The sequence below is a fragment of the Psammomys obesus genome, unplaced genomic scaffold (genome assembly GCF_907164565.1).
Source record: "Psammomys obesus unplaced genomic scaffold, mPsaObe1.curated_primary_1811, whole genome shotgun sequence".
NCBI lineage: Eukaryota > Metazoa > Chordata > Mammalia > Rodentia > Muridae > Psammomys > Psammomys obesus.
Window position 1 is genome coordinate 376 of NW_026593749.1, and position 10,004 is coordinate 10,379.

At 38.4% G+C, this 10,004-nt stretch overlaps 1 protein-coding gene across 1 annotated transcript; it reads left to right on the forward strand.

Annotated features, from left to right (window-relative positions):
• Positions 1-317: 317 nt before the first annotated feature.
• On the forward strand, positions 318-9,387 carry LOC129684217 (histone-lysine N-methyltransferase SUV39H2; the record flags this gene model as incomplete). The annotated part of the gene is given in 3 exon segments (XM_055617295.1): positions 318-464; positions 3,730-3,859; positions 5,726-9,387. Coding segments are annotated over 3 exon segments (384 nt in total), but the record flags the coding sequence as incomplete, so codon positions are not given.
• Between the last annotated feature and the right edge of the window lie 617 nt (positions 9,388-10,004).

Consider the following 10,004-nt stretch of genomic DNA (forward strand, 5'->3'; position numbering starts at 1 on the left):
TTATAACTTTCCCTCATTTTTTATCCTTTTTTTTTTTTCCTATCTAGCTTTTAGTTTGTATGAATGTTTTGATGACACTTGAATTTCTTTTTAAATATTTGTCATGTATCAGTGTTAACAGCTTAATGTTTCTTTGGTTCCACAGTAGCTACATAATACTCTGTGGTTTTGTGGAACTCAGTGTCACCTGTAGTCCCAGGTACAGGAGAGGCTGAGGTAGAAAGATCTTTTGAGTCTAGAAGTTTGAGAGACCCTAATCATAAAAAGAAAACTATGTAAAACTGTAGTTCTCCTGTTTTGTTTCGTTTTCTCCTTAGGTAATCACAAGTGAAGAGGCTGAAAGACGGGGACAGCTATATGATAATAAAGGGATCACATATCTTTTTGATCTGGATTATGAATCTGATGAATTCACAGTGGATGCAGCTCGATATGGAAATGTGTCTCATTTTGTGAATCATAGTGTAAGGAACTCTATAGATAGACAAATAACTCAAACAAGTGCTGTCTGAATGGTTTTTCCTTAACCTGAATGATAATCATGTTTACACAGTGTTCAGAGCAGTTTAGTATAAGGGCTTTTCCTGTTAAATCATGATATTCCTGTAATATGAACATACATATTGAAGCATTTGATAATTACTATGTTTATAACAGTCTATAGCTCAGTTCATTTAAACTTTCTAATAACTTTGTAGGGTAGATAGATAACTTCATAGCAGAGGACGGGTATTAATAAGCAAGGGAGCTAAGTAAAATTGTTTAAGAATCTCAATGAAGGTATGTTACAGAAGTTGATGCTACTACATCTGAAATGTGTGGTAGCCCCTCATCTTATTGACATTTTCCTTTCCATAGTTTCAGTTACTGTTACAGTTAGCTGGGGCCCAAAAGTACCCAGCCTAAATTTCCAGAAATAATTCATTTAAGTGTTAAGTTGTCTGCTATCTTGTTGGAGACATGTGCTGTCCCTTTGTCTAGTGTATATACATTGTATGTGCTACCTGATAGTCACTGAGTAGCTCTCTGGATTATCAGGATAACCTTCATAGTGTTGCTGTGTTCAGGTAACCTTATTTTACTCAGCAATTGCCCAGAAACACAAGATTAGTAATGCTGGCAATTTGGACTTGCCAAAGTGTTTCCTTTAAGCCACAAGGTAAAAGTACAATAAGATATTTTCATAGAGGCAGAACACTCATATAACTTAGCTGTTCAGTGCTTGTTTGTAGTTAACCTCTTTACCGTGTCTGAATTAAAGGCAACTTGTCATGAGTATATATGTATAGGACAAGCCCCTAGTATTTGTAGGGTTTGGTACTATCGGCAGTTTTAGGCATCTACTGGGGATCTTGGACAATACTCTCATGGGTATGGGAGGAATACTCTACAGCTAAAGGTAACAGGGTTGGTTTTTGTTTTGTTCTTAATGTCAGTATGTTAACATTTGAAAATAAAATTTAAAGAATTTCTAGAGTATTCAAATATTTAGGGTTATTTCTCAAAATTAGAAATTAGTATTCTTTAATTTTTAATTGATGTTTGAAAAACTTTGGTCTGCAGCCTATTCTTTTTAAGGATTTTGTGTGTATGTGTGTAGAGATAAAGAGTAATTAGAGTAATTATTTAAAAATAAAATTAGCACCGTTTAACTCAGATGTATGCTGCATAGTTTCATCACTCAGGTACGAGGCATAAGCTCAGGAGGTTGGTTCTGCTGCCACTTTTTGTATGTGTGACAGATAATAAAGAAAAAGTGTTTCAGACAGCATGCCATAAAGCTGATCTTAAAATATGTAGCCAAGTTAAAATGTCTGCTAGATTGCTTGCCAAGAGCCCTGTGTGAATAGCAGTGAAATGTAAGAGACCGTCTGGACTTCCTTTTCGGTTCCCTGATTTGTTTAAATGTCTGTTTTAAGTAATTTCTTCTTAAGATAAATTTGAGGGTTACTCATTCTTTTGTATCCCAGGGGATTAGTCCTACAATTCCCTATAGGTACTTCCTTGTAAGTTCCTTATGTTAAATTTGAGACATAATAACCTAGACATTCTCTTTTAAACTTTAAATAGTATGTAGATTATTTCTAATGCCTAATAGAATATACATGGTATTCCATTTTGTTTAGGGACTAAGGAGAAGGTCACTCAGCCTGGACATGTTCAGGACTACTGTGTGATTTTCTTTTCTATACACACTTTTATAATCTACAGTTAGTGACTCTGTAATTGGCTGAGTCCAGATGTGGGGCGTTGAATAGAGAAGTCCAGCTCTACTACCCAAAACATACGTCCTATGCAGGGATAATTAAACACCAATTTCATTTTCTTGGCATGACTCATTACATCTTTTTGCATATTCTGTAGTTTAGTATTCTTGAAATACTGAACAATTCCAAATAAAAATTTAAGTGATGTAATTATGCAATATAAAATTTGAATTCCATCGTGCTGATTTTATTTAAAGATAATTACTCTAGCTGGGTGGTGATGGCACATGCCTTTGATTCCAGCACTCAGGAGGATAAGGCAGGCTGAACTCTGCGAGTTTGAGACCAGCCTGGTCTACAGTGTAGCACCAGGGCTACACAGAAAGACCCTGTCTAAAACCCTGTCCCTCCCAAATTACTATAATTATTTAAAGTATACACATATGCGCGCGCGCACACACACACACACACACGCAGTGTGCCTTACTGAAATAGTTAAAAGTGAAATGCCCATGTTATAAAGGAAAATTTTATTAAAACCCTCCTCCCCCACAAAAAGGCTGACACAAAATATTATGAATTGTGGAAGCAACATACTGGATACGTGTGCCTTTGTGTTCATGAATGACTAAGATCTTTGCTGGACGAAGTGGCCCTCGCCTGTAATCCCAGCACCCGGGGAGGCAGAAGCAGGCAGAACTATGTGAGCTCTAGGCTAGCCAGGTCTACAGGGCAAATCTAGACAGCCAAGGCTACAGAGAAACCCTGTCTCAAAAAATCCAAAAATAAATAAATAAACAAACAAAAAAATTTAAAACAAAATTAAAATATTTTGTTTGTCTTTGTTTTTCAAGACAATCACTGTGTAGCCTTGGCTTTCTTGGACTTGCTTTGTAGACCACGCTGGCCTGGATGGAACTCAGAGATCCTCCTGCCTCTGCCCCTCCGAGTGCCGGGATTACAAGCATGATCCACTTATTATTTTTTTTTTTTTTTTAAATATGGGGGCTGGAGAGATGGCTCAGTGGTTAAGAATGCTTGCTGCTTTTCCAGAGGACCCGAGTTCTCAGCACCCATTTTTTGGGGGGTCACAACTATCTGTGACTCTAGCACCATAGGGATCAACAACCCTTTCTGGCCTCTGCAAGCACCTGAACCCATGCACACATACTTCCGGATTCTGTACACATAAATAGAAACCAAATGTTTTGGCTGGGCAGTGGTGGCACATGCCCTTAATCCCAGCACTTGGGCGGCAGAGGCAGGTGGATCTCTGAGTAGAAGGTCACTCTAGTCTACAGAGCAGGTTCCAGGACAGCCAGTTATACAGAGAAACCCTGACTTGAAAAACCAAAACAAAACAAAAAAAAACAACTTTATACATGAAAACTGTATTTTGAATGTGCGTGCGTACAGTTTGCAGAACTTAAAATGATCATGTGGCAGTTGGCAATTTTTTGTGGTAATAGAAGAGCACCTTCCTACCAGTTTTACTGAAACAGGTTTTATTGTTCTTTTTTAGTGTGACCCAAATCTTCAGGTATTTAGTGTTTTCATCGACAACCTTGATACTCGGCTCCCCAGAATAGCATTATTTTCCACAAGAACCATAAATGCTGGAGAAGAGCTGACTTTTGACTATCAAATGAAAGGTATGATTTAAGATTTTTTTTTTTTTGTATTAAGACACAGTCTTTCCGTATAACAACCCTTTCTGTCCTGGAGCTCACTCTGTAGACCAGGCTGGTCCTAAACTCATAGAGATCCACCTGCCTGCCTCCTGAGTGCTGGGATTAAAGGTGTGTGCCATCACCACTGGCTTCAAAAATAATTTTATGGGTGTTGGTTTCAGTATGACAGTGAAGGCAAGTCTTTGGATTACAAACCAAACTAACACTGAAGATGAAAGGAAGCAGTAGGGAGGAGGATCAGCAAGACCAATCCTGTGTGGAGATGATGAAGCACATTATGCTGTACTAACTTAAAGATCTTAAAAATGAAACAAATTGGAGGGGTAAGACTGTCATCTTACCTAAGGCCCAGGGCCCAGCTGAAAACTAAAGGTAGCACACAGTCTTTCTTCCAAGTCACCACAGCCTGACTTTTCTCAGGACTTCCATTTTGGAAGCTGACTTACCATAATATTAGTATGTTTTTGAACATTCATTAATTGATAAATATTGACAGGATTGAAAGTATGGTTTCAATCACATATGAATTCTATTCCTTCTTGAATCTGACTTTCTAAAGCACTTAATTATGTTGGCTGTATTGTGATTGTGAATATTTCCTATGAATAATGTGCTTTACATGCTGCTACTACTTGGCCCCACTGTGCTCTCAGTGATATAAGAACAACGATTGTGCATTGGACTTTCTTAATAAATGTCATCATAGCCTATAACACCCTCTCCAGACAACTCTGTTGTGGTAATTTTAAAAGTACTTGTTAATAATGTTTATTATGGTCCTATAATTATCATGGCAGTATTATCTAACCTGCAGTCATAATCAGTAAGACACAGAGACCTCTTAGATTTTAGATTTGCCTTATTTCACTTTGGGCTGGGCAGATAATTCCACCTATGCTATCTCATTATCTCCCAGCCCCCATCCCATGTCATCTGCCTTAACCATTCCTATCTGGACTACTTTCCATCCATAACCTCAAAATACTTGCTTATATTCTTCATCTGGGCCATTCCTTTTCACACCATTCCCAGAGCCCTTCCTCTTGGCCCACATTCTTTTTAATCCAATGGCAACTCTGCTTTCTCCTTTCTGCTCTACTTTCTCCTTCCCAGGATCTCCTGTCTCCAAACCCCATGAACCATAGTTTCACCTACCTCACTTTTGCCCTGCCCAGGTGTAGAAAATTTTATTTGACCAGTCAGAAGGCAGGGTAACACAAACATCATTTTGGGGTGTGAGAGGGATTGTTCGCAGGACAGTAAGAATCTTGGAGGGAGAGGGGCAAGATAATTAACAATTAATACAGAGGATCAGGCCATGTTGCTATGTAACTCAGAATGAAACGTCTCAAGATATTCACATAAGTACAAAACTATTTCTTTGGAAGTTAACCAATGTCTTAAGAAAGTAAACACCATTGCTAGCTACTTTAAAACAGAAATTTAAGAAACAGTTCTAAAGTATTTTGTTTAGTTTTTTGAGACAGTCTCACTATGCAGCCTTGGCTGGCTTGGAACTCACTGTACAGACCAGGCTGGCCTCAAACTCAGAGATCTGGCTGCCTCAACCTCCTAAGTGTTGAGATGAAAAGCATGTACCACTGTGCCCAACTAAAGTATCTTTTGAAGGTGAAGATTTGTGTGTTTGTGTTCATGTGAATGTGAAACCCACAGAGGTCAGAAGTTGGAATTTGAGGCAGTAATAAGCTGCCTGATGTTGATGTTAGGAACTGAACTGTCCTCCAGGAGAGGATGGACTACTCTTTACTGCTGAAGCAGCTTCCAGCCCCTGTTCTAAAACATTTGTTTCTCTTCCTATATTTTCAGGTTCTGGAGAATTATCTTCAGATTCTATTGACCACAGCCCTGCCAAGAAAAGGGTCCGAACTGAATGTAAATGCGGAGCGGAGATGTGCAGAGGTTACCTCAACTGAAATTTCAGGAAATGGAGCTCATGATATTTATGTTTTGTTTTGTTTTTCTTCTAACAACTGAAAAAGTACTTGGGACTCCTTTCTATTATCAAGATTATATGTATGTTAATATAAAACTCATGTTTCAAGATATTTGCCAAGTACACTACTGTTGCTTCTAAAGACTTCAGGGCCTCATAGACAGTATATATTTGGTGGTTACCTGGAAAGCGAACTATTCACAAGTTACCTTGTGCTTAAGAAGTCGGAACAGACGAGTGTCCCCTTCAGTGTTTGAAAAGTGATGAAGCAATGATTGTTGATATAAAACCTTTTACCTTGACCCAAACAGATAATTCAATTTAGACAAATGTACAAATTTTTTTTTACTATATTGTTCCCATTTAATACTTACTGATCTTGTATATGAGACAAATAAGTGACACTGAATTTTTTACTATATTTTCTACTTTTACACTAAAACATTGGCATCTTAATAGTGTATTTCAGATGTAAATGTGAAAGATTTACTTTTAGCTTCACCTCATTCTGAAACAGTATCTACCATTACAAAGACTGTCTGAACCTGAAATTCTTAGAGATTTTTTTAATCCTGTAGAAGAGTCTCTAATCAGCTCCTCTGGAGTCCATAGTGGCTGGCCATTGTGCTTCTTTGAAGAGACAGCAGTATGACTCAGAGGACACGTTGGAGTGCCAGGCAGAGCAAACAGGACAAAGTGAGGTCCACATTGAGTATCTCATCTAAACAGGAGATGGAGATGCCAGGGAGCACGTGTCCCCAGGGACAGTGTAATTCACACCACATCACCGTCACTTCAGGCAGTTTCAATATTTCCTTTCCACTAAATTTAATTTTGTATTTTTCGCATGTCCTTGAAAGTAACCTATATTTGAGCAGATACTTGTTTTATACAAGAATTTTTTAGATAGGATAAAGCTAAGCTTGGCCAAAGTTATGTCCGTTTGAACTTTTATTAACCTATGGGGATTAGATAGGATTTTTTTTCCCCCTGTGTAGTAAAACCAATAAGGAAAAAAACTTACTTTCATCTTTCTGGGTCTGGGAATTGTAATTATGGTGTCCAGTGTGAAGACAAAAACAAAATGCAGCAAATAATCCGAGGTTTCAGTGTTCTCTAAGATTTACCTAAGCTCACTGCTCTAGGCTTTAATAGACTGTTTAATAGACCGTACTATGCATAAGTAAAATGAACTGAATTCAGGAACTCAGCCCTTCCTTTATCTTCCTAATCTTAACTTGTTTTTGGAGAAACTGCAATGTTATTCAAAATATTGCCCTCACGTGGCTACTTGTTCACAATACATAACATAAACTGTTTGCATGTTTGGAGCCCCATAGTATGTCTGTTACCCCAAAATCAAGAAAATATATTTTTTTAAATGGACTTGTTTTTCTTTGAGCATCTTAAAAGTGTTACAGGTCTGTTTTTCCCCTCTCCCAACCCCCCATAGCCAAGCTCACTCTGAATTATTCTCAGGTTTAAAAATAGGATTCTTTTTTTTTTTAATCAGTGTTTTGACTGTCTAGATATTTGGTCTTGTTTACTATTTAGGTTAAAAAGAAATTTAAGGGGGCAAAGGGAAAGAGCCTGTGTATAATAAATGTGTGGCTTTGTTTTGTTCTTACTAGAAATGTAATGGGCCCTTAAGATTTTGTGGGGAGGGGTAGGTCTTGAGACAGGGTATCTTTTAGCTCAGGCTAGCCTTGAATTTGCTGTTTAGCTGAGGATTATCTGGAACTGTTGATCCTGCCTCCACCTCTCAGGGCTGGGATTACAGAAATGTGCCACCATGCCCAGCTTGAGATTTTTACCTTTAAACAACAACAACAACAAAACAAACAAGTAAACAAAAGGAATTTCATTCTAAGTTCCATACATGTAATGTACTTTGCTTCTATTCACTATTCCATTCCTCTTTCTTGCCTTTCAACATTCCCCTATTCCCTTCTGGCCATAGTCCTTCTTGAACTTTCATCTAAATACAAATGTGTGTGTATGTGTTTGTGTGTGTGCCTCTTTGTTGCTGTGACAAAAGTGAGCAGTTCAGCTCCAGTTTGATCCCTTCAAGTCTCATGGCCTAAGTGTGTAGAGTTTTCAGAAATGGACCTGGAGGTAGTCATGACAGGAACTTAAGAGCAGAGGCTGGAACCACAAAGGAACACTGCTTACTGGCTTGTTCCCAGGCTCATACTCAGCTAGCTTTCTTACACAAGCCAGGCCCATCTGCCTAGGAACGGACTGCCCACAGTGGGCTAGACCCAGCTACATCAATTAACAATTAGAAAATCCCCCAAGACATGCCACAGGCCAATATGATGGAGACAGGTCCTCATTTGAAGTTCCCTTTTTTCAGGTGACCCCCCCAGTTTGTCAACCTGAGAGCTGAAGCTAACTGATAATGTATATATAATCATTTTGCATATTTGATACTTCTCTAAGTGTGGCTAGCCTCTAGGATTCTATGATGTATCTTGGCATTTTGAAACTTTTTTAACCTTGGCTAATTTTCATTCTTGAAAACTGAAGTAGCCACTTCAGTTAGTCCTGCCTGTTTTAATGCTGTTTGGAAAGGTTTCTGTCATATAGCATAGTGCTCAAGGCCTGTTGCCTGTGTGTGAGCCCTGGCTGCGCTGCTCACTAGCTATGTGAAGTGACCTGTGTGCCTTACCCTCATGGCCTACCTCAAAGTGTGGTTTCACAGATTAAAGCTTTATAAGGTGTTTTTTATTACAGTATAAACATGTAAATATTTCCTATTATTCTGTACTTAAAACATAAGCTATAAAAGCTGGTGATCAGGTATACTGATATAAATCTACATTACTGTTCTTAGCTCTTGACTTCATTCCAGACAGTGTTCATGCCAGACTTAAGAACTAAAACATGAAAATCACAGTTATAAAATGTTAGAAATACATTCAGAACAATATTTGCAGGCATGTTTTTAATGCTAACTTTGGATCATGAAATATCCTAGTAAAACCAAGTTTTGTGCTGAGAGTATGGCTCAGCTCAAATCAAAATAAAGTTTTGAGTATTAGTGAATATATACAAATACATACATACATACATGCATACATATATGCATATATTCTAAGTCATCACCCAGTAGGTTGGGTCCAGTAATTTGAGGTCTAATTGCTGTGTAGCAGTGAGGATCTGTGACAGTTAATTTAATCTGCAAATTGTAAGACTCCTTTTAAGCTATTTTAAGTGATGTGTCTATATCATTCTCTTGATTTGTAAAATGTCACCATACTAAAGTGCTTATGAAAATGTTTACAAAGCTTTATTAGATCCACTTGCATCAATACAAAAGCATTGTACTTTAAGGCAGTTTAACAGCTCATAGAACATATGTTAGCCATTTAATTCTAAGTATTTTCCTTTACATTCTAATCAACAATGTCAGTGCACTGGTAACATTTTTATCTCTTGAAACAAGCTCTTGCAGAGTTGTGCAGGCTTAACCTCCAATGCCACCCCTCCTGTCTCGGCCTTTAGAGTAAGCTGGAACACAGCCTTGCTTAGCCCCCTGGTGCTTTTTAAGATTTATTTTAATTTTATGTATGAGTGTTTTGCCTGCTTGTACGTATATGCGCCACATGTGTGCCTGGGTCCCCTGGAATGGAGTTACAGACAGTTGTGAGCCGCCATGTGGGTGTTGGGAACCAAACCTGGGTCCTCCACAAAAACAGCAAGTGCTGCAAACTGCTGATCCATCTCTCCAGCCCTGCCCCCAGGACTTTTGAGGTTAATGAGGTCCTGTCATTCCCTGCTACCAGATTACTATAACAGGACCCATCCACCTTTATTCTTCTAGACTGCTTGTAATGATTCAAGATATGGTGTGTCTTGGTGGAATGGTCCTTGTACACATGAAGAGATTTATTCTGCTGTGAAGTAAAATACTCTTGTCTGTCAGATCCAATTGCCTGGTGGTGTTCAGTTCTTGTCTTACTATACACACACACTGGTTCCCTAAGAGAAGCATGTTACATTTTTGTATTTGTGTATCTGGTCCCTTTTGTGGAGGGCAATACTGGGGATTGAACCTAGGGCCTCATACTTGCTATGCAAGAGCTCTACCATTTCATCTTCTTGTTGAGTTGGACATTTTGTCCAGGATAGTATGTGCTCTTACTATAG